The 24,800-nt window shown below is 44.0% G+C and overlaps 2 protein-coding genes across 12 annotated transcripts in view; one reads left to right on the top strand and one right to left on the bottom strand.

Annotated features, from left to right (window-relative positions):
* On the top strand, positions 1–20,004 carry LOC102066636 (serum paraoxonase/arylesterase 2). 6 transcript variants are annotated; one of them, XR_012579216.1, is made up of 11 exons: positions 1–161; positions 3,442–3,512; positions 8,732–8,787; positions 9,706–9,871; positions 10,968–11,094; positions 11,914–12,114; positions 12,719–12,800; positions 13,313–13,441; positions 14,349–14,692; positions 16,998–17,073; positions 17,500–20,004. XR_012579216.1 is itself a non-coding variant. In XM_074536196.1 (9 exons), exons 1-9 carry the CDS (start codon positions 88–90, stop codon positions 14,505–14,507), a joined length of 1,065 nt encoding a protein of 354 aa, XP_074392297.1. In that variant the 5' UTR covers positions 1–87; the 3' UTR covers positions 14,508–14,886. The 6 variants fall into 6 exon arrangements, 1 of the variants encoding a protein (XP_074392297.1); XR_012579215.1 differs by having other exon boundaries at positions 17,460–20,004; XR_012579217.1 differs by lacking the exon at positions 16,998–17,073.
* Positions 18,802–24,800, bottom strand: part of PPP1R9A (protein phosphatase 1 regulatory subunit 9A) — a 132,060-nt gene continuing 126,061 nt past the window's right edge. For all 6 annotated transcript variants that reach the window (XM_074536170.1, XM_074536165.1, XM_074536177.1 and 3 more), the window contains one exon: positions 18,802–24,388. In XM_074536170.1, coding sequence (XP_074392271.1) covers positions 24,176–24,388 — 213 coding nt within the window. In that variant the 3' untranslated portion in view covers positions 18,802–24,175. The remainder of the gene's footprint in view (positions 24,389–24,800) is intronic.

Below are 24,800 nucleotides of genomic sequence, written 5' to 3'. Positions count from 1 at the left end.
GGGGAGGCAGCGCCGGGCCCCGGGGGCGGGACGGGACCGCACGGACGGGACGGGACGGGACGGGACGTGGCCGAGCCGGGAGCGGCCATGGGGAAGCTGCTGGCTGTGGCTCTCGTCGGGATCGCGGCAGCCTTGGCGGCCGAGCGGCTGCTGGCATTCCGGTGGGTGAGCGGGGATCGGAGCCGCGGGGTCTGGTGCCGGCGGGGCGGGACGGGGCTGAGCCCTCCGGGTGAAGGGCTGAGCTCTTCAGGTGCGGGGCTGAGCTCTCCCGGTGCGGGGCTGAGCTCTCCGGGTGCCGGGCTGAGCTCTCCGGGTGCGGGGCTGAGCTCCCCCTGTGCGGGGCTGAGCCCCCCGGGTGCGGGGCTGAGCCCTCCGGGTGCGTGAAATCCTCCCCAGGATGACGGGAGCAAGGGGGACAAGCAAAGAAGGTGCCCAGGGGCAGGGGGTAGTACCTCTGTTTTTATAGAGACTGCAATTAACAGAGATGTGCCAAATGCACTGTCTCTGAATTTACCTCATTTCCTGCCGACTGGCCCAACAGTCACTCCAAATAGTTTGCCAGAAACTTGGGTTATGCTCTACCAAAGCTGATCTCTGGATAACAGTAGCCCCTGTGTACGTGAGGTTTCCTGTGACGCAGCCCAGGCTGTGGTGATCCGAAGTTGTGACCTCACTGGCTGTGAGCTGAAATACCCAGTCATGCTCCATATCACACACCTCATGCCATGAGGTATGAATGTGAACACTGGTGTTAGAGCAGCTTCTGTCCTGAAAGCTCCCAAATGTGTCACTGGTCCTTTCAGGTCACAGAAGTGATGCTGAATTACTGTATTGGAAGGTGGCTAAGTCATTATAATTTTGCTTACATTCACAGTACTCCAAATGCCTGATTTCAGCAATGACATCCAGCTAATTGAACTTTGTGTAGATAGTAATTGTATCTAATTACAGAAGGAGAGCTTTACTGCCTGGACTCTGGTGTCTGGCATGGATGATGGCTGCCTTAAACCCACCATGAGTATTACTGGTGATAGACACAGTGGTAACAGGGCCCACCTGTCCTGGAGTTGCATAAACTGGGACAGCAGAACTGGAACTCCCAGGCTTTAGTGGGGTGAGCCATTTCAAAGTGCTGTGAAGAGCAGAGGACTCCACCTCTCCTCCAAACTGAATAAATGAAACATTAGGAATCTCTAAAAGGAGAATCTCTCTGAAGAAGCAGGATCCCCCTGTCTCTGTAGCTCTCTGTGGGTTTTCCCTGAGTGCTGTTTTCTGCAAACTGCAATGTACCAGCAGTCTTAAGACAGTTGCCAAGTTTGGAAACACACAACTTCAGATCACAAAGTACTCTAAAAGTAATTTAACACAGTCTTGAGAGGAGAAACTGTGGGTGGTGTTAGCTCGTGCCAAGGGTCTTTTTTATTCATCCCCTACCCAGAGGGCAAGAATCCAGCAAAGACTTTCTGTAGCTCCTTCTGAATTTGTTAAAAAACCCCAGAATCAAATCCCAAGTGATTCATGATTGGTTAGTCTAGAGATGAAAAAAACTGAAAGAGAGAGAGAGGTCTTTGAATATGGAACGGGTTCCTTCTGAAGGAAGGGGAAGGCCTGTGGTCTGTGTTCCATGAAGTAGGGCAGCAGGTGGAGGACTCAAAACTGGAAAGAGAAACTGAGGGGAAAGGTGCCATGCACTGGACTTGCACCAAGTGGCAAAACTCTTGCTTTCTTTGAAGTTGCATCCAGCACATATTGCAGGTCCTCCATATTCCAGGCCGCTCTTGGTATGGCCAGTTGGTAATCTGGGCCATCTGGCTGCGTGGCTGGGGCTGTCTGAGCTAGATAAACTGACACATTTTGGAAAAGCCTCTGTATGTGCTGCAGGCTTGTGACTGGTGTCCTTTTGAATTACTCTCATTCCAGCCCATGAAGTGTTTCCCTGGGAATGCTGTCGGGATATCATCATCCCCTGCTGGCTGCTGGCTGAGTTCCTGCTGTGCTTTTGGCTTGGGGTGGCTTGCAGCCTGCCTGGGAAAGGCTGCTGAAAATAGGGAAGGGAAAAACCCTAAGCAGGCAGCAGTGCAGCTTCAGGCAGGATCCCCCTGAGCCACCCTGGAGGGTTTGGTGGGTTTGGCTGTGCCAGGATGCCAGTGGGTGAGGGAGCACCAGGGGGAGATCCTTCCTGCGCTGTTTGTGGGCTGGCAGCCAGCATCGTGATCTGTCAGTTCTCCTGTGCTGGCAGAGAGGGCTTGGGAGGGTTTAACTTGGCTCCTTTCCTTTGCAGTTGTCTGCACTTTTAAACTCTTTTTCTTATTTTCTTTTGGCCTTATATTAACAAACTGTGTCAGTGATACAAAATTGAAGCAATTTACAATTCATATTTAAGTGATTCAAAAAATGCAGGACTGGCATACCACGTAGTGCTCAACTGTATCACATATTTTTCATATCACTGACTGATACTGCTGTTTACTTTATGTTTATGCCTAAAACCATAACATAAACATGGCAAGGTTTTGCTATGGGATCTTTGCGTTCAGAATTTCCTGTGTTTGCAGCAATAGCCTCGACATATGCATAGTCATGCAGAAGTGTTACTAGGTTAGGTTAAATACTTCCTTCTGGGCAGAAAACAAAATTATTCTAGCACATAGAATACATAGAAATTCAACATATTTTCTTGTGTCACTGCAGACCAGCATGGTCAAACCTCCTGGTTATTGTGAGGTGGTGCTCATGCAGATTTGCAAACAGCTTGGAGCAGAGAAATATGAACTTGTGTCTGCCTGTCTGTATCTGTTTTTCCAGTGAAGTATGAGCCAGAGGTGGAATTTCATGCACATTCATGAATGAAATAAGCACCGATGAAGGGTAATGCTTGGGGTGGTTACCAGGAGTGGAGAGGAGGGCACAGGGTAATTGCTGAAAACTGTACTACCAACTCCTGCTTGTTGTGAGGGAAAGAGTGCTCCTGCCTTGCAACAGTGCTATTGCTACCTTTGAATGTAGACAAAAACTGAAGAAAGTGCAACTGCTGGTCACCAAAAATAGGCAGTGGGCTGCAGTAGAAGATTGCCCTCTCCTCATGTGAAATGTTGGTCCTAACTGCAGGGTGCTTCTATATTTAGGTGTCTGAAACCTGAAGAAAGTGTGGTTATGTTATCATCTGAGCTGCAGTGGGTCATGAAAGCTTGTTGCTGGAGCTTATGCACAAAATGAAGTTTCTGAAGTTACTCAGAGTAGAAGAATCACTTAATCCGTGGTCATGTGTAACCATTGCAGTGATTTGGAGCGGTTGCTGTTGTTGGTTCTGGAGTTTGCTTATTCAGTATTTTACGGCTGATTTATTGCTGCAATGTGGCAGACAATAAAGCTGAAAACTAGGAAAGTTACCTGTTTTCAAACTGGCTGTGTGCTGTTTAACCCTGCTCTTTCCTCTTGCAGGAGCAGACTCAATGCTTCACGGGAAGTAGCCCCGGTGAGCCTCCCGAACTGCCGGCTCATTAAAGGCATTGGTACGTGCTCAAAATTACTGAGTGCACTGCTTTTGTCCAGCCTCTTTTGTAATGGCTTCTTAAAGCCAGCTTCCAAGCCTGATCCCAAAAACAAAGTGCTAATTTGACTTTGATTTGCTGCTTGGACTTGGAGATAGAGAGAAACTGCAGGAAGAAAATAGTACTGAAAAGCTAGCTGGGTGTAAGTCGGTATTAAGTTTCTTTTCCTTTTCTTAAAATTGAGTATCTTACAAACACTTCTTTGCTAAGTCACTTAGAAAATGATTTGGCTTTCAGATGAGGGTGTGCTGGCTCTTCAGGCAGGTACCTACAGGAGGCTGTCAGCTGGTTACGCCTTGGAGATGGGAAATGCTGCAAGGGTGTGTGGAAAATGCCAATCATTTGTTTCTAAAATTTTAAAAGTTTAATAGTAATATAATGGTTATAAAAATAGTAATACAATTAGAGTAATAATAATTCGGACAATTTGAATTAGGACAATATGAGACAAGAGAAACAAAGAGTTAAGGACGTCTGGGTACCTTTTTCTGGGCAGCACAGCCCAAAAAAGGACACACGTTAATAGAGGATTAACCCTTAGAAACAGTAGCCTGTTGAATATTCATACACCACCATACATGATGCATAAATTCCATTCAAAATAGGATTCTGTCTGGTCATCATCAACTTCTTCCTCATATTGCTGACAGCGTCATCCTATCCAAGTGAGGCGGAAAGAAGGTTGTTTCTCCTGATAATGGAGCAATCAATTCTCTTTCTCTGAAAGATTTAGGTGTCCTGTGACTGCTATCCCAGTGCAAGTCCTTTCTTTAGAAAAAAACTAACCTACACAGCATAGTTTCTATTTTAACATTTTGTTATAACCTAAAACTATATTTACCACACTACTTGGGAGAATTAATACAGCATTACTTTCTAACACAACACATATAATATTCATTTTAGTATTTGTGAAAAGCCAATCATAAAATTCACATTTTTCACAGGTGGAAGCCTTAGGGGAAGGCCATAGGCACATGGGGAAGGAGTGGCTGCTAAATGCCAGCCAGGCTGCCCCTCCTTAGTGCCACATTTTGGGATATTTGGGAGCCGCCTGGTGCCGGGAGCTCGGCGCGGTTGTGCAATGCAGCTGTGGGTTCCAAAGAGCGAGAGGTCGTGTTTGTCATCCTAGTCTGGTTTGCAGAGAGGTTTAACAGAGTGGCTCCAATGTTGACTTTGTACTTTGGGCCGTGTGTTTAGCACACAGCAATATTTATGTCTTGGGTTTTTTTCTCTCCACTTAGGATAACCAGTTTATAAAATTGATAGCTTTGAAATAGATTGCTTTTTTGTGTCTCCCATTCTCCCAGAAAACCTCAATGCAGGCTTGATGGCTAAGAATTTTCCCTTCCTTAGTATTTTTGGAAATGGCTTAAATTATGTTGAAATTTGTCTAGATTTTTCATGTGTAAAAAGTCATTGGATGAGCTTTTACAACCTTGCCTATGAGCTTGCTGAGTCAGTGAGTTAATGTCATAAATCTTGTTTCTTCCTTGTGTCAGGATTCAAACATCTTTATAAAGTCAAATTGCTGCTATGAATGCATATATGCAGAGTTCCTGTGCTCGAAAATACATACAGAAAAAATTGCATTGAAAAAAATTTTCCAGGTCTTCTAGATTAAGCTGTAGTTTACTCATACAAGACTATGAATGATGCTTGTTTGGCAGTGATTAATATAAAATAATTTCTGAGTAATTTTTTAGGCATATCAATATTGCAATAATTATAAGACTTCTTTTGCAACATGATTGTTCTGTTGAGGAAAGAAGGAAACCTGGAAAAGACAGATAGAGTTGTGCTTCATTTCTGAACAGTATCTTGGTTTTTGTGCCTGATATTTACATGCAGATTAGGTTATTTCTGAGAACCTGTCTCTGCTTAGAGGCAGTGGATCCATTTACAGAGCTTCATTTCTGCTTCTTGCTGGCTGCTCTCATGCTGCCCCTTCACACAGAGAACTGCACCTTGCCTTGCCTTTGCTGTGCAGTTTACTGCTCATTAGAAAAATAAAAATGCCAAGAATTAGTTTAGCAGGCCCAGTGTGGCAGAAAGAGAAGTAACAAAGGATTGTGCAAACTGAAAAGTTGGCATGTTCACTCAAATGTCTTCTAAAACACATTTGCTGTGACCAGGGGTCTTAAATCACTCAAGGTGACCAAGGACCCCTTAAGCTTAAATTCTGCCTAGGTAGTACTGTTCAGACATGGGGCTCTGCTGTTCTTGGATCTGTATGGTTGCTTGTGTGGGTGACTTTGTCTTAGGATGTCTTTGTACATGGATGTCTTGGCCTCCTGGGCCTTTTTCCTTTAAAATACTAGGATAAAGCTGAATAAACAATCTGTCTTTAATGTTTAAATCAGTCCTCCTGAACTCTTAAATGTGACATAGATCCCAGAGCAGGATCATCTGGATCTGAGCAAAATAATCTTAATCCATCCATTCTGTACATGGAGGAGCAGACCTCTGGTACAGTCTATGAAATATAAGTGATGGATCTAAGTGAGTGAGGCAAACACAGAGTAAATGGAAGATTTCTCTAGTGGACCTTTTTGTTTCTGCACAGTTGCATCTTTTCTGTATCTTTCTAAAGACTTTTATCTATTCTGCTTTTCAAATATTGTGCAATATAAGCACAGATGCAAACATTGAACAAACAAAAATTGCAGCTTGTCCTGGGCCTCATTCTCAAATATGTAGGAAAGGCTGTATTTGTAGAATAAACACCAGCTTCTGAGGTTTATTGATGCCTTATCATGTTACTGGTTTATAATAAACTAACTATATCTCCTGTACTAATTCCCAAAGTTCAAGAAGCTACTACAGAAGTTGCTAGAAATACTTGCATCTTGGAACAGTTCGTGGGATGTGGGCAAAACGGTGTCACACTTTCGTACATGAAACCCAGATGGGTTTTTTTGTTAGATACACCTGCCGAATACATCATACTAAGATGAAATAAAGAGCAACAAATAAAGAATAAAGAGCAACATTTCTAGAGTAGGCAGCAGTTTTTCACACTATCTTTTGATTTCTCTTAAATGCCACCTCTCTTCAGATAATGCCATGGACAAGCTGGGCTCAGTGATACGATTAAACAACAGAGTGCATGCAAGTGATGCCTGAGGAGTGAGCTCCTGACTCTCCTGGCCCACAGGGCGCCTGCAGCAGCACAGAGCCCTCCCAGAAGGGCGTGCAGAGAGTCCCTGAGCTTCCCTGCCGTGTGCCTGCAGCCCCTGGCCGGGGCTGGATCAGCAGGGCTGTGCTGAGTCAGCATTCCTCTGCTCTCCTGACTTCCACACATTCCAGGAGCTGGCCATGGAGCGCCCAAAATGTGCTTTGCCAGGCAGTTTCTCTTGGGGCAGTTGGGTGCAGGGCTCTCAGTGTGCTCCTTCCACTGGAAACTTGGAAAGTTTTTAATGATCCGCTCCCAATTAGCCTGCTCATCTTTCTGCTTGGCAGCCTCGCCGATTCAGTAGCGATAAATGATTATATCTCTGTTTATTCACTCACCAGTGTGTGCTGCCAGTAAAAGCTGTCTGTCCAGCTCATGTCACCATGGTAATTGAGCCTCTCAGCATTTATTTATGCTGTTAGCTTTGCAGCAATCCTGGGAAGTGGAGAATTACCACTAACCCCATTTTATAAATTAACCCAGGCTTGGAGAGACTGGGGCAAGGGAAAGGAGTTTGTGGCTCAAACCAGAGTGTAAGCTGAGCTGAGAAAAAAAAAAAAAAGGAAAAATAAAGCCCAAATTCAAAACTTTAATTGGTAAATACAGGCTCTAAGTGTTTCTGGACACATCAGTGCAGATGTTGTCTCCTGCTTGGGTTAGTCAAAATTCAGAACCAAAACCCAGCTGTGGGATAACAGCTGACTCCTCCAAAATGCATTTCAGACAATTTGCTCTTCAGAAGGCAGGGATACTGTGCTCATTGCTGTCATGGGATGGAAGAGGAACTTGCTGAGGCTGAGGAGCAGCTGGCCCTGGCCAGAAGTGAGAAGTTGTGCCTCTGCATCTTCCCAGGGCTCAGCTGGGGAGGAACTTTCCTGGATGGGTGAATTTGGGGTTCTGGTTCCTCTCCACAGAGGCTGCCAGTGATCCCAGGATCAATTACAACCCAGGCAAACTAGTGTTTGGATAAATAGGAGTTGCTTAAAAGCAAACAGCAAACCCAGCTCAAATGTGCAGGTGCTTCCTTGGGAAGAGGTGCTGAGGTGCAAGGGATTGTGTGAGCCATGCAGGCTCACACATGGTTATGGCAAAGCAGGAGGGGGTGTGGGACATGGGACAAGCTGGGTGGAAAAACTTAGTGTTGATGGCTCTGATAAAGAAAACCTGCAGAAGAATTTTCTCTAAGCAAGTGCTCCTGAGTGGTTTCCCTCATCATCTGGAAAGTGACTTGTGAGAAATGCTGGTTTTGCTGGTGATTTGGAGAAAAGAGGGGAGGGTTCTCAGGGAGGAGGTGGAAATGTGGGATGGCAAACAGCCTTCAGCATTGGACTAAAGGCTCTTTGGAGAGTGCTTTATGAAAGCCTAAAATTGCTCAACGGTTCTTACTAAAGAGTTTTTATTTTATCTTCCTTTCTTAAAAGGGAAAAATATTACAGGAGCTACAGCAACAATAGGCAATATTGGAAATAATTACCTGTAGTTGAAAGTGAAGTCTAACTATGAAAACCCTTAGCTGTTACAGATATAGTAGGTTCTCTGTCACTTGAGAGCTTTAACTAAATATTTGACAATCCATTTTTGTGAAGTGTCTGAGCTCAATCAGGAGAATTAGTGTGCACAATTCCCACAGCTGCCTTATGCAAGGCTGAGGAGTGAGTCAGGGTATGTTCCTACCCTGGAAATCTCCGTGCCCACATTAATTGCTCGCTGCAGAACACATCCTCAGGAGCTGGTGATTCATCCCACACCTGGTGATTCACCTCACAACATCTGGGGGCAGCTGGAGCTGGGTAGGAGACTGCCTGGCCACTGCAGGGGCACCCTTGGGCCCCAAAAGAGGTGAACCCCAGTACTATTTCCTAACCCAACGTGCTGTCTTCTGCTACCACTTTTAATGCAATGGCCAAACTTCCACCAAACGTCATCGTGTGTGCAGTCATGCCTGAAAGGGTCATTCATGATGCTTGATGTCACCTGAAACCCCCTGTTTGTCTCTGTTTTGCAGAAACTGGTTCAGAAGACATCGATATACTTCCCAATGGACTGGCTTTCATCAGCTCTGTAAGTACCCATGCCACCTCCCCGCGCTGGGGCTTGCCTGCTTCCTTTCCTGCAGAAGCCATGGGGGAAAGGAGCAGGAGGGGCTCTTTTCTACAGGTCTGACTGGCTCCCAAAGAGCAGCCCAGTCTTGTGTGGCTTAGCTGTCATCCCCCTCTGTCGCAGACATTTCTTCATAGAAATCCTTTCTTTGGGATTTGTCCATTTTCTTTCAGAAAAAGAATGTAAACAAATTGTTATCAGCTGTTGTGAAATATGCAGGTGATCCTGTGATTGGCTCATCTTGCATGTTTCCAACTAAGGGCCAATCACAGGAGCAGCTCAGGGGAGATTCCCTGAACACAGAACTTTGTTATTCATTCCTTCTATTCTATTCTTAGCATAGCAGCTCTCTGCAAGCTCTCTCTTTATTCCTTTTAGTAGAGTTATAATGTATTATGTATTATATATCAATAAATCAAGCCTTCTGATCAAGGAACAATATTCTCGTCCTTCTCTCACCCAGTGACCTCATAAGGTTACTGTAATATCCCTCAGCAGGCGTGCTGCTTGACACAGAGGTGGTGTTGCTGGCTCTGACACAGGTGTCCTGTCCACAGGTGACTTACCTGGCCACGTAACCTTGGCTTTCTTTCATGCTACTTCATTGAAATGTTGAAATGTCTCTGCCGTGTTAAGAAGCTGTGTTAATTCCCTAACTTAAAAAAACCCCAAATTTTATGTATTGGTTTTGCTGTTCCTGGTTGTTTTTTTGCCTTCAAGAGTTAAGTTTTCAACCTTCTCTTTGCAATTATGGTGGCTGGCCATGGGACATCTTCATGTGTGCTTGCAAGTCTGATCAAGGCCCCAGCTTTTTCAGCCCTGTGATGCTCCTGTTTACCTTTTATCTGGGAATTCTTTTCTTATGTTTGGATTCTACAGGGCTTGAAATATCCAGGAATAAAGAGCTTTGCTCCAGATAAGCCAGGTGAAATATTTTTGATGGATTTGAATGAAGACAATCCCAGAGCAGTGGAACTGAGAATCAGCCGAGGGTTTGATCTGGCATCGTTCAACCCTCATGGAATCAGCACCTACATAGACAGAGGTAAAGACCTTGAGATGGTGGCAAATATCAGCCTAGAGAACACAGTCAGGAATCCCTTTGCAGCCTTGCCCTGCACCCCCATGGTGGTTCTTGCTGGGAGACAAAAAGGCTTGGGGCTTTTTACCTTTGTTTTGCCCTTTTCTGAATGTCAGTTGCCAAAGGAAACACATTTGCACATAATTTCAGTCTGTCTGAAACAAAAGGATGCCCTGGATATTAAAAGGAAAGAAAACATGGTAAAATTTAGAGTTGAAAGCCACAGAAAATTGATTTTACATTTACATCTGTCTCACACTGGGTTAAGGTGTTTTGAGGACACACATCCTTCACTGACTAGTAGTGCCCAGAATGGAAACTTTTGTGGCAAAACAGTAAATTATCAACTCTCTGTAAATTACCAAAACCCCTGTTACTCTTTGGCCAAGCCAGGTTCTCTTCTCCAAGGCATGTTCTCCTACATCAGGCTCTGACTACCAATAAAGGATCTTTTTCCCTGTCCTTTCATTGGGGTTTTTAACAGAGCAAGTAGAATTCTGCAAGTATAAAGAAAACAATTGTTGCAGTTTGACCTGCATCCCCCACCCTTTAAGGGAAGGTGTTGGAAAAGTCAGTGGTGGCTAATTTGGGTCCTGCCAGAAGGCCTGGGCAGATGGGATGCAGCTTTGCATGGAATGCAGGAGAGGGATGCTCCTTCCACTCTGCCGGGGATGTGGTGGACAAACCCAAGAGCCCAAACTGCCTTGGCCACAAACCCTTCTTCCAACTGACTGGGGCTGTTTCAGAGAGTGCAAAACCCAGTGGCTTCACTATAAGGATGAGGTGGTGGTTTCTTTCTTCCTTGGAAGAAATAGCAAAAATCTATTATTAACAAAGTAGTTTCCTGTAGAGCCAGCCTGGGAGAGAAGCAGCTGGAGGTCTGGATGTGGTTGCAGAGGCATCTTGCAGGATGTGGGTACTCGTCCCTGTGCCTCTGCTAGCCATGAGAGAAATGCACAGAGCCCAGCATGTGCCCTGTGCTGGAGGCTGCCTCAGGGCTGGGCTGCTCACACACACAGATTGCTGCAGAGAATTCAGCTGCTTCCATTTCTTTTTCAAGATGACACCGTGTACCTCTTTGTGGTGAACCATCCCCACCAGAAGAGCACTGTAGAGTTGTTTAAATTTGTAGAAGATGACAATTCTCTTGTGCACCTGAAAACCATTCGACATGACCTTCTGACAAGGTATTGACTCAAATACAGATCAGGCTGCATCGGTGAAATCCAGTGTAGGACGATTTTTGGGTTTAGGCTATTGTTAATATATTTCCTCTTTAACCAGCATCCCTGTTTCTCTTACTGATTACTTCTTATCTGTGTAATAAAAAGCAGTGTTTCTCCAATCTGTTCTCTAAATTAGATTTTTAATAGTTGTATCACTAAATTAGTCTTAAGCGCTGCTGTGATTGATGCCAGTGAATTAGCTTGGCATCCATTTCTCCTTTGGTCATGTAACTCACACTTAGGTCATTGCAGACATGAATCTCCAGATATTTTATTTTTTGTTTGGATATCCTACACTGTAAAAATAAACATACATTTAGCTTTTTCTGTTTTTCTTATTTTTAATACAAAAATATTTTGGTCTGTCCTACTGCAATATGATTGTAAAATAAACAGCCAGATTGATTAGGTTGTCACAACACCTACCCGTTCTCTGATTTCTACTTGAATGTAATGAAAAAGAAAATAATACTAATAATACTACGAATAATATTACTAATAATAAAAAAAATATTTCCATGTACTTATAGACAGGTAGCCAGATCTCTAGCTGATGCCCTATGCCCTATTCAGGTCTCAGCACTGCACTGTCCTGGCTCATAGAAAAGAGAAGTAAAAAGGATCTAAATAATTTGGTGACTACTTGAAGTACATCTATAATTGCAGCCTCTTTATGGTATTGATGGCCATGTCCTGACTCTATTCTGGGCAGTCCTAAAATGCAACTTCATACCTCTCATTTAATTAATTTTTTAATTTCACTCTTCATTTCTTTTTTAGTGTGAATGACATAGTAGCCATGGGACCAGACAGCTTCTATGCTACCAATGACCACTACTTCTCTGACTTCCTCTTGATGTTCTTAGAAATGTTCTTGGGTTTAACCTGGTCAAATGTTGTTTACTACAGTCCAAAAGAAGTTAAAGAAGTAGCATCTGGGTTTTATTCAGCCAATGGAATTAACATTTCACCTGATAGAAAGTAAGTTTCTCCTTACATTAGATTTTGTTTTATCACACAGAGGTATCTGGAGATCTTCATTTGTACACCTGGTACCTCGGTGGTCAGGTGTCTGAAGTGGTTCATGTAAGGCAAGGTGCTGCCTGTGCAGCACAAGTGATGCAGAGTGTTTGTAGCACACAAGTTTTGTCTCAGTGTTTAGCAGCAGTGTTTGCTGCATTGTGTGGTACTTTATAGGCAGCAAGGTCAACAGCTGCTGCATTTTAACCAGCTGGTACAGGAGTTTGTGTGTCTTGCTTGCAAGGATTAATGGGGCAGGGTTTCTGCAAGCAGGGAGTGCTCTACAGTCCTACACCTGCATGACTGAATCAACCACTCCTGTGGTGTGGACAGGTGATTTAAAAAAAAATAAATTGAAGTTGTGATTTTCCGGTTCCAAGGCTTATTTCAGTGTCATAATGGAGAACTGACACAGTGTGAAGCTACACTGGCACCTCAGCAGGTTGGCTTCAGTGCCCTGTGTCTTGCTGGCAATGTCTGTTGGTGTGTGGGCTTGCACAGGAGGAACTGTCTGCTTTTGGTGTCTGTTCACTCATATATTGAGGTGCTTTTCTTCCTTTTGAAGGTACATCTATATTGCAGATGTATTGGATCACAATGTCCATGTCATGGAAAAACATGCTAACTGGAGTTTAACCCATGTGAAGGTAAGGTGCTGCTGTTCTGTAAAAAAGAGGCAGATGTGGATTTTGGACAGAATAGTTTTGATGAATGCTTGAGATTTTAGCATGATCATCTGTAAAGTTCTGGTCTGGGTGGCTCCTCCTGTGGGTTTGCAGAGGTGTCTGCACACCCCGTTACAGACCTTCAGATCTCCCACCCTCCCACCAACAACAGGGAGGAATCCTTGGTATGCTGTGGAGCTGTAGTGGGAGTCTGCCTCAGGCAGTGTGGGTCAGAGCACTGAAAGCATCCAAAGAAGTGTAGGTGTGGATGGGCTGATGGGGGATACTCAGAGCAGCAAGCAGGTTCCTCATAGCACAGGGGTGGGGAGGATGCATACCAGGGGAAAAGACAGACAGAAGTGGGGGGGAAAAGTATTTATTAAAAAAAAACTAGTCCAAATTATGTCAGATGAGACAAGTGTGTTGGTTATGTTGTAGTTTGCTTCCAGGATTTCTGATAGATTTAATTTTTTGTTTCTTTCTGTGTTGGCTAGACGCTGCAGCTGGACACGCTGGTCGATAACTTGTCTATTGACCCTCACACTGGAGACATCTGGATAGGATGTCATCCCAATGGGATGAAGCTGTTCCACTATGATCCTGAAAATCTTCCTGCATCTGAGGTGCCTTTTGGGAGACATTACTGGTCTCTTGGCTATGTCTGTGCCAGAAAGTTATTTTGTTCAAATCATGCTGGTATAACTTCACTGCATTTCATAGAAAGTGCCTGGCACAAATTGCCTTTGTAAAGCAAAGACCAAGCTGGCTTCTGCTCCCAAGTGAGAGCCTGAGACACATATACTCACTAACAAACACCTATTCAGATCCTTGGGCAACAACTAAATAATTTCCAACCAGTAGCTCAGTCACTCTGGACTCCTCAGCCTGCTTTCTGTGCAGCTGTGGACGTGCACACAGATTCTGATGAGCTGCATTAATTACTGAGCCAGCACCTCTTTGCCAAACTGCACATAATTGACTGAGTGCAAAGTGTGACCTGAAATATTTCCACAGGAATGATTAATTTGTGCAAGTGTGGTTCATCTGTAGGTAACACTGTAATTCTTCTTTGTATGAAATCAGTGAGGTACTGGCTTTGGGGTGATGGTGACTATGAGTGCATCTGGCTGCTGTCCATTGGATTTCAGCCTTGTCTGAAGCTCCCTGTAAGACACTTCTCAAAATGACCATGTTCAATAGCAATAGATTTCTGATACTAGGCAGCTGCTTACTCTGTCTGGGAAAAACATGAAAATAAGAAGATATGAACTAACTCTTAGTCTGGAAAAAAATGTGCACATTCCTAGTGGTGGGGATGAGTACCTGACTTCCTTACAGATGTTGCACAACAACATTAAAAAAAAAAATCTGTGTTTCACTAAAGGCCCTCTCAGAGGAATCACGTGGTTGCCATTATCAGCAGCTGGTCATCCTAGCTGATCTGTTTAAGCTAACATGCTGATGTTCCCCCTCTCCCTGGAGCCTTTTCACCTGTGACCATCTCACAGCTGTACCTCCCCGCCCTGGCAGGTGCTGCGCATCCAGAGCATCCTCTCGGAGCAGCCCGTGGTGACGCGCGTCTACGCTGACGACGGCTCCGTGCTGCAGGGCAGCTCCGTGGCATCCCCCCACCAGGGAAAGCTGCTCATCGGCACAGTCTTCCACAGAGCTCTCTTCTGTCATCTATAGCTCCTCACGGGCAAGGCCTGCTGCTGTGGAAAGGATTTCATTCCTTGGGAACTCGCTTAGGTTCTGCTAGATCTGCTAACAACAAGACTGTTCCAATAAAGGTTAACTACAGTAATGGAAATGTATTGTAGCCTTCCTCTCCAAAGTAAGACTTCTACACAATAGTAAAGGACATGGAATTGAAGGTGAGAAATTAGTTTATCTGTGTAATGGGGAGGACCCCATGTTGTTAACATTGAATTGAAGTTCAGTTTCAGATTGTAAATGACTAAACTGTCAGACACTGAGCTATGTGCTGGCTGGATTTCTGGATTGTTGTTTGGTGGTTTTTTCCCCCCTTGAGAAAACTGATTTTGTAAATGAGAATTGCTGACTATCAGTGTGGTGTGCATTCTTGTCACTGACTCCTGGGCCTTCCCAGGGACTGTGCTAGGGGTTTTTCTTCCAAACCTTCTTGTTAGCTTTCCCTAATGCTTCCAGAATAACTGGAAGGAGAATAAATGTCATTTTCATCTCATTCATTTCCTCTTCCCCCTTAAAGCCATTTCCCAGTGTTACTTCAGTTTCATAAATTTGTTTTAATCCTATGAGAAAAGAGTAGGGCATCACTTTGGAGAGGTTTCTGACTGGATCTTTCTAAGGGAGTTTAGAAAATCTTTTTTTTCTCTTAAAGAGTGGGAAACATCTCCTGCACACCTTCAGCAGGAAGTGCGTTAGCAGTTCCTATGGTCTGTCACTACAAAGGGAGCATTTCTGGGCACTGTGCAGTGACTCCCCCAAGCCATGGTCACACTGTTCTGTGTTTAACTTCAGCTGCTGTGGAGCTGATTCCCGCAGCACTGCTGTGCACCAGGCTGCCCTTCAGGTTTACCTGGCATCAGTTACTGACATTTTGCAGTACCAGAAGCCCCCCAGGTTTCCTTCAGCTAGTGTTTTTGGGCGGATGTTAGCAGTCATTTGCAATGAACTGAACTCAGTGTCCTTTGAAGCTGGAGCTCATGGAGTGAGCTCTCCTTGCATTAGTGTAGATGCCCTTACCCTCAGAGCAGCTCCTGCTGCACTTTCTGAGCACCCAGCTGTGATCAGCTCTCCAGTTTTTCAGAGTTGCTGACATTCAGCTGAAGGCTCTGTGCTACATGTGGGATCTCCAGCTGGGCTTGCCACTGTGCCTGCACCTGCCTGCACTGGCCCTTGCCAGCATCTTGGCAGCCCCTCCAAATGCTGCCACCAGGCAGACATCCCTGAGGGCCACCAGTCCCTCTGCACCTTTCAGCTGTGCAGTAGATTTTCCTCACAGCAGTTCTTCCACCACTGTGCAGAAAAAAGACTGCTCCTGAAGTGCAATCATGGGAGGAGAACGCCAGTCCCTGGGTGCTGATTGCCAAGGTGGCTTTGCTGTTCCTCCTGCCTCTGCTCCAGCACCAGCCACAGCCCCTCTGGTCTGAACAGAACATGGAGAGTTCAGAAAACACAGGAGTGCTTCTGCCTTTAAGACAGACCAAACAACCTGCTCTGTAGTGGCCCAGATACTGAGATAGGATGTGGAGTATGTGCAAACCCTCTGTGTGTGTTCTGCTGTTCTGGCTGGGAAGAAGCAGTGCTGCAGGCTGAGGTTTGGGGGAGCAGGGCCCTGAGCAGCAAATGTGTGTACTGACACCTCTTGGCTTCTGCACCTTTCCTTTCTAATGAGCCTAATGGCTTTCACCCAGTGGTAGGGAAAGAGAAACTGCTCCTTTCCTGAGCTCTAATGAGCAGGAAGCCAGTGCCAGGGCTTGTGCCTGGTGTCACCCCACGCCCTCTGCACAGCTGAGTGGGCTGTGGGTCCTGCCACATCCCCTCCTGCCCCACAAAGCTCTGCCTCACCCCAAGGCCTCACATGGCCCCTGGCTGCTGGCACAGCCACCGTGGTGTAAGGCACATCCCTGGGCACAAGAGCTGTGAGGGGCTGAAGAACAGGGCCTGCTGGGTCTTCCAAATGGCAGCAGCTTCCCTCTGCTGCCATGGCCAGCACCCACACACACCCAGTACCAACAGTGGTCCCTGCTCTTTGTGTTTTGTACCCCAACAGCACCGGCTGCAGGGCTCAGTGATGGCTGCAGGGGCAGCTGTGCGTCAGTAAATCACACAGCTGATTGATTTGTTCCTCAGCAGGTCTGTGCACAAACTGTGCTTGCAGCTCCTCTCCAAAATGCTGAGTTGATCTGGGGACTTGAGCCCTGCCCAGGTTTCACTGCCTGCCTGTGAAGCTTTGGTGACAAGGACTCATCTGTCTGGATCACAGTTCTGAGGCTTTTGCTGCCCATGGCGTGCAGCCCTTCTACAGAGCAGAGCCAGCCCTGAATGAGGGCAGCTTTTGTCTTTGCAGAACTTTGGCATTACCTAACTCTGGCTTTCCTGCTCCTTCCTTAGCAACCTCTCTCCCTGCAGGACACTTTCAGCTTCCCTCCTAAGTGGTGTACTTTCTGACAGGAACTTGTAATCCATTTTCAGCTATGAAGAACAGATGTCATTCCTGGAGCCCAGGCTGAAAGAACTGCTCTGAAGGAAGTTCTCACAGCGAGGAGAGGTTGGGCTATTCGCTCATCAGTGGCCTGCACTGGCATTCTAAAGTGATTATTCTAGGATTGTGCCACTTTTTGTTTTGAACTGCTATGTTCTAAAGAGTTACATGACACATCAGTGGCAGTGACACAGCTGAAATGCCAATAAGTCACTCTGCAGGTCCTGGATTTACTCTCTGGTTGTAGAAGGGCAACAGCCACTTCCCTCTGCAGTGCAAAATAACCCACCAAAACATTATTCTCACATTTTACTGTTGCTTAAAACATCTTTAAATGAGCAAATCTATTTGCTGTCGGATCTTGCCATACTTCTATTTTTTTTTATTGGTTTTGGCTTTTCAGAAAATAAAAACTGTCTTCACTCATCACTGGCTTTTTTCCTATTCTAAAGTGCTCCTGTGCTGAAGATGTTCCTGTTGGTCTGCCTACAGATGGAACCATGGGCAAGTGAAGGCTCTTACCTTTTCCTACAGTGTTTGAGAGGAGAGACATCCCAGCTGCCTGCTGTTCCTGACAGTGACATCTGCCCTGAGGCCAGGAGGGCAGGAAGCCCATTGCCAACCTCCTCCCAGGCTTCCCAGCCTTGCAGGGCAGAGCTGGGAGCTGGAGCAGGGCAGGACCCAGCCAGCCAGCAGGTGTGTGCAGCAAGAGCCACGCCGGGCCACAGCTCCTTCCCCTGGCAGCCGCAGGGCAGAAAGAGCCGGGTGCAAGATGCAGCTCAAGCCTGGCCTCCCAATTGCCAAGTAACCTGCACACGGAAAATCCAGGCTCGCCAGCCCAAGGAGGGCATAACCCATCATGTTTAACATGCTGTAGAGACTGGAGCAGTTCTGGGCATTTCTGAAACCCAGCTGCAGCTATGTGAGACAACTTGCACAAAAGGAAAGACATATGTACAGATGGCTCCAGGCCTAGGGAGCTGCTGGGCAGACACATTTTATGTGTCAGTTGTGGACCCAGAGCATCTTAGTATATCTATTTTAATTAAGAGAATAATTTTATGATTGAGGACTCTCTTTATTTCTTGCAGGTGGTGCCTGTATTAGTGGAAGGTAAGATTTATGATTCAGTCATCGGGAAACACAAACTGGGTTAGACAGATTAAGTGCACAGATTCTGTTTGGCCTAGATTCTGCCAGATGTAAATCCACTGAAATGACTACACAAATTGCACAGTCTGTGCCCTTCGATTTTCCCTAACTTAATGCTTTACTAAAATCAAATAAATAAAAGACTTATTAAACATATTCAGTAAAAGTACTGCTGTACTTTGAATGTATAAAATGCCAATTATAAATAACCTACACTTGAGTGTAAAATGTTTTTATGTAACAAAATAAATCTAGATCTTTTAAACACATAAAAATTTACCAGTACCAACGTGAAAAGCCTATTTTTACATCAACCTGCAGCAAAAGACTGCATGCTACACTTCACCTTCATATGAAGAAAAAACCCAATTTTTTCCTTTTTTTTTTACTTCTTTCTACATAGTTACAGAGTGTAAATGAGACCCACTTGCGGGCTTGTGAATCATGCCAATTTGGCTAAGAACTGGGATTAAAATAATCCTTGGCTGAGCAGAAGGAAGTGAAGAACAAGCAGGGCAAGGTACATATTCCCCTGGCCCCCAGCCTGACCCATGCAGCTGTCTGGTCATCCTCACCATTTACTATTTCTTCTGAAATGACAAAGAAAAGGGCAGAAAAGTGAGGACTCATTACAAATTCTAATAAAGATTCAGGATTTCTCTTTTTATTGCATTCGTTGTCTAACAACAACAATACTCATTGGCAAGAAATTTATTTACACTAACAAATTAACTTTAAACCACAAGGCTTTGTTGTTTGTATTTCAACTGTAAGAAAACAAAGGGCCACCATGATGCTTTCTTTTGATGTCTCCCAATAAGTAAATATTAAACAAAGTTATCCTGGGGAAAACTCAACAATCTAGAGAAGTTCATATCAACCAAGCACAAGAGAACAAGCTCAGACATGGCACTACTGTGTCCTTCATGCAGGTGATCAGACACCAAGATGTACAAACAAAAAGTTCAGGATAACATGCATTTCATATACATTTGACCTCTTTAAAAAAAGAACAGAAAAAGGAAAAAATCTAAAGCACAACTATCTCTTTAACCATATAAAAAGAAGCAATGTAAGAAGCCAATTTTTACAGTAAGCACAGTGCATTTTAGTCTTTTAGCTGCCTGGTCTTCTAGCAATATGTGTAACACTTGTCAGTGACCAGTGAGATACCATTGCAACGTGACTGGGAAATGTGAAAGCAGTTGCTGAGTGAATGTGTATGGGAAAGCATAGAGTCAGAGATGTTCACTGTGCACTCTTCACTTCCAAATGGGCTGGTTACTCCTATGTCTGGTGCCCTGAGATCCCTCTTTCCTTCAGAATCTTCTGCACAGGTCCCAAACTCACTTCCAGTGGTGGCAGTGGCAAAGCTCCCATTGGAAACCCAGCAGGAGCTCCGGGGTTACGCAGGCTGGATCTGACCCTGTGAGCTGTGAGCCCTCCTCACCTCTCTGGAAGAAGCAGGCTTCACCAACAGCTTGTTCTTAACACCATCCACACTTCCCAAAGAAACAGGCAGCCCAAGGCACTGCCACCAAACCTTCCTGTAAGACGTGCATTTTTCAAATCATTACTTAATGCCAAAAGTGAAAGTACCAGTTGGTACAGCTGGTTAGCAACAGAAAGCTCATTTTATATAGAGGGTTTGGAGGGCTCAATGTCATGACTAAGGTATTATAGCTTTGAAAAAGCAGTTCCACAGGTACAGAAAAAAGTCCAGTAAAATCCACAGGTGGACAAAAGGGACTGTGCCATCTGCAGATGACCCACGCTCCACTCTAGTGAGTGGGCAAGTCTCCTTGGATTTCACTGTCATCCTGCTCAGAAATTAACTGCTGAAAGTGCTCCAATAAAAATCAAGGTTGGGGTTAAAAACACAAAAAACCCCCCTGTGTTTCCTTGCTAGAACACTGATACCAAACTACATGATGATCCTCTTCCATACTACTGTAGAACAGTATTCTGCACTATGTGCAAGGGTGGCATTTCTTTCTCCTCTTTCTCTTGGAAGTGGAACACAATTCATTTCCAAAAATGACACTGCCCACCTCTTACCAGTCCATGAGCCAGGAGGTGAAGGTGTAGCAGCTCAGGAGGACAGGAGGCTTTGATGGAAGCAATACAGTATGAGGAACCCTGATCTCAGGTGCCAAGCACCTCTGAATGTCAATAAAAACTAAGAGCTGGCAAATATTAGAGGAAAGCTTCTCAGTAATTCTAGTAAAAGCTCAGTTCTTGTGGTATCCCTGCAGCAGACTACAGTCATAGCAAAAGAGATGCCATTGCAAAAAAATTTTGAGAAGTTGGAAAAATACAAAAGTATTTGTATACACTGAAATACAAACATCTAATGCCATTCATCTTTTTATTAGTGGCTTCTGTTCCACTGTGTAATTCTAAGCCATGATCTTCAGCAGGCTCCGCTCCCAGAAACCCCATCAGGACCTGCTCAGGGCAGCAGGTGAAATGCAGACAGGGGCAGTGAAGGGTGCAGCTCCTTCCTCAGCCCCTGGCCCTGTCTCTTGGGCACACTGAAACCCAACAGGGAGCTTTAACAGGACACTGCACAGGTGCAGCAACCCACCCGTGAAGAAATGGGAATACACAAGCTGGGAGCAATTCATGTCAGCATGTTTGGTGATTTGAACAGAACAAGGAGCCACTGCTCTCCTCACAATCTCAGAATGAGCACTAGGGGTTTTAGGACTAAAGTAACCTGCAGTGTTTTACATTTCATTTTCTATTTTTGAGACTTCCACTTTTTCCTAACTCTCTGCTCTTCACCTTTTTAGAGGCTCTATATATTCACAACTTGCAATACTGCAGCAATGAGCAGAACTAGAATTTACAGAACTGGCCTCCCACCCTAACCAGGGAGAATGTAACTTGGGCCAGCCTGCTGCAGTCACCCAGGTGAAATGATGACACAAGCCCATGTCTTGAGGTGTGGAAGCACCACACTGCCTGCACAGCAGTTCAGTGATGGCCAGGCAAGTCAGCCTAAGAAAAAACATTATTAGTTCCACAAATAAACACACAATGTAGGCAACATTATGCCTGCAGGTGAGCCAAACTGTGAAAAAGGCTGTCCAGCCATTCAGCACAGAAAATTTGTTTCTTCTTGTTCCATGAAGCCTCACATTAGTCTGACTTAGCATTGGTTTACAGGAAGTTTAAGTTAAGAATGATGAGACATCCATCTCTTTTTTCTTATAAGTCATAAAACAGTACAAGGGGAAAAAAATTGCAACACAACTTTAAAGATCCTATAGAATAGCAAGAAAAGTTTCAAAATGTGCTTCATGTCTGCTATCAGGTGACATTTCTGCATTTCCACATTTCTGCATTTCCCAAGACTGAGTCGCCGTATTTCATAAAAGGAACCACATAAATCTTTTATCACAGAAAGAACAGCAAAAACTCTTGTCATTGTTCCATTTCCTTAGTTTTCACATGTTGATCAAAATGCATTTTAATGGTTTTACTTTAAATGTAGCCCACTAGGTTTTTTTAAGTCAGATTTTTGTTGATGTTTTTAGTCTGAGAATAACAAAATAACATTATCACAAAGCAGTAAAAATCCCCTGAATACTTAAAAGACTTAAGTTGAATTAGTTATTCTGCAGAGTAAGAACATGATTTACAAAGAGATTAACTAGGCATCGTTCTAAGGAGCAAGAATGAAAACTCAATATATAATGCCAAGCAATCTGCCCTGGTTTCTACATAAAAAAAGAACATGAAACAGAGACACCACCTTAGATTATTATATACAACCACTTAAACATTACTACAATGTAAACATAATTTAAAAAGAAAATCATCATCTAATGCATTTATCAACATTGTATTTAAAATATGAAACTTCCAGTTTCTTCCAGGTAACTTCTTTTATGATGAGAATGCTAATTTTATGAGGCTGTTAAACATTTGTATAGTTTTTCTCCTATGAATGAACACAGAAGGATCTACTGCAATGTGTAATTTTTTGTTAGCAGGTGTATTTTGCTGCTGGTGGTTTATCTCAAGAAAAGTAGAACAAGCCTTTAGAAATATCAGCAAGAATCTTTTACGGCAATTTCAATTTTAGATCTGAATAAAATATACATCAAAAACTTGTAGAAATTTGATTTGGAAGGAAAAATAAAGCTAATGCTAAGTAGATCTGTTGTGTATTAATTTTGAATGAACTAGGCTTTCTCAGTTTACAAACCATTTTATATGTCAAAGAAATTATTAGGATCAAGAGAAAAGTAACTATTAACAGTGCACCCTAAGTGTTCCAAATCTGAGCTTCAGAGAACTTTGCAGACACAAATCTGAATGCCATGAAGTACAGAGCAGAAGAGAAGCCAAGCCAAACTAAAACACACATTTTCTTCAGAGGAATTTTCAGTTCTAGGCCGGCGCATTTTTAGGTTCCAGATTCTAACTCTGCATCACCATGTTAAACAACTTCTGGGTTTGCATGGCCAGATGAAGACTGCCATTTGCAGGCTGCACGAGCGGGCAGTGATGTTTTTCAAGGGCACACAGTGAGCTGTGGCTGCAGAGCAGCCAGCTCTGCCTGCAGCTCCTCGCGGGGGAGACCTGCCCGTTGTCTGTCCCTTCTTTGGAGGCAACATCGTATAGTTCAGTACTGCTGCTCAGGCAGTGGCACCACACACTGCTCCTGTCACACTCCAAAATACACAGCAGCCTTCATCCATGTCCTCACACACCCCAGAAATCCCTCAAGTATGACCACTGCTAAGCCATCGAAACATTCTACAGCCAAAGCCCAAAAATTCAGGTTTTGGTTGGATAGTCTTTAAATATATCAATCAAAACAGTTAAAATGTGGGAGCCTTGGATTAAGTAATCATCACCTCCATGGCAGCATTGACCTTAACAGCAATGTACTGAATTTAATTTTAACCAGGATCACTCATCTTCCTCTTCTTAAAGTGCACTTCTGTAAAAACTGAAAATCTACATCAGACTCAAGTTTGATAATTGTTTCCAATACCAGCTTCATAATAGCACAGCACAACGTTTATTCTCCCAGTGCTTACTGACTGGAGAACAAATTTGAAGGTGTGGGGTTTTTCCTGGGGAAAAACTAACTTGAAACAAAATAAACCCAGTTTCCTGTATGAAACACATGAAAAAAAAATGGAGTGTGCTATAAGAAAGTTGCCTACACACTGGGAGCACAATAAAATTTATACAGATTTATATGCTGTGCTCTAGTTAGAAATTTATCCTTGCTCAGATATCTAAAGGATAAATGTTATCCTCAGATTTCTATGTAAACCCACATAACCATTTAAGGCTTTGCCTCCTTCCTGGATTAACAATTGTACAGTTAACAGAAAGAGTTTCACCTCCTGTCCTTTACCCAGGGGGTATATTGACTCTCCTGTCAATATCTCCAGTGTATGAGAAGTCGCTGAACAGTTTTCAGAGCAGTGCAGCTTAAAGGTACTGACATGAGATGAAACTCAACTCCAGCAGACTGAACTGAGTATTCAAACACCGTAAAGAAGATGAACTTCCAGTCAGAAAGTCAAGTCAAATCTTATCAGACAGAGCACAACTCCTTTGATCCAGCTGAAGAAATGTTCCCCAACCACACTGACTGGCCTTCCTATTCAGAAGAGGTGAAGCAGTGGACATGCTCCTCGGCATCATGCTGGTTACTGAAGTGACCAAACACACAGAGCTCAACAGAGAAGAGTAGTTTGGAAGGAAACACCACCACACAAAAATGAAATCTGTTAGCTGTCAACGAGAACAGAACAAACCGAGAGGCTGGGATTGTTTCACATGGCAACAGCAACGAGCGTGAACTGGATATGCAGGAAAGGAAACGACACAATATAAATTTCCCTAGTCATTCTATGTACAGCCCCGTCTCTCTGTACACAATCCTTGGTGATGAACACAAGAAAGCTGAAGGGGCATCAGAGTGGATAAGTTTCTCTTTCCTTGACATGCCTCCACTTGCCAAACACAGCAGCACTTCTGCTCATCACTGCTCATTAGTGCCCTCTGTTGCATCTGATGAACACTTATCTGTTTTCTTTGATCTCCTCTGCAGCTGCTCTTGTTCCTTCCTTCGAAGCTTTTCCCTTTGCTTTTCCATTTTCTCTTGAGCTTTGCGAGCCTTCTCCAAGGATGCTTTCATTTCCTTTAGCTTTCTTTTAATGATTGCTCTGTCCTGGGAAGATGTCATACCAAGAGCCTGAGGTGGGGAAAACAAAATTTAGAAGAGTTTCTTATGGTTTCATCTATCACATTTTGTTTTCATATTCTAGTAATAATTCTCCTTAGAAGACTGTAACAACAAAGTGAATCTGTCACAGGCTGAGATACATCACTGATATGAAAGTATTCCACTTCATGCTTTCCACTTCTAGAATATTAAAGATGAGATCTCATTGCTACCACTAATGTTGATTTTGTTGATCAAATAAGGCAAATAAACTATTTTATTGAAATCATCTAAGTCAACACTGAACAAGACTTCCAAATTCTCACTGCCATGCCTTAGTCAAAAGTTCACCAGCAGTATTCTAAGACACTTATAGTTAGTGAAGTGTCTCCAAAAAATACAGAAGGGAAATAGCAAATTTGGACTTTCAGATCTACTAAGC

This window comes from Zonotrichia albicollis, chromosome 1 (genome assembly GCF_047830755.1).
Source record: "Zonotrichia albicollis isolate bZonAlb1 chromosome 1, bZonAlb1.hap1, whole genome shotgun sequence".
Lineage (NCBI taxonomy): Eukaryota > Metazoa > Chordata > Aves > Passeriformes > Passerellidae > Zonotrichia > Zonotrichia albicollis.
Note: the sequence above shows the minus strand (reverse complement) of the source record. Positions and strands in the feature narration are given on the sequence as shown.

Excerpts from the sequence above, each read along its gene's own strand:
- LOC102066636 (XM_074536196.1), top strand. The coding sequence starts at position 88 with ATGGGGAAGCTGCTGGCTGTGGCTCTCGTCGGGATCGCGGCAGCCTTG. Across the intron at positions 8,788-9,705 it reads GACTGGCTTTCATCAGCTCT|GGCTTGAAATATCCAGGAAT; the intron begins GTAAGTACCCAT and ends TGGATTCTACAG. Across the intron at positions 12,115-12,718 it reads AACATTTCACCTGATAGAAA|GTACATCTATATTGCAGATG; the intron begins GTAAGTTTCTCC and ends TTCCTTTTGAAG.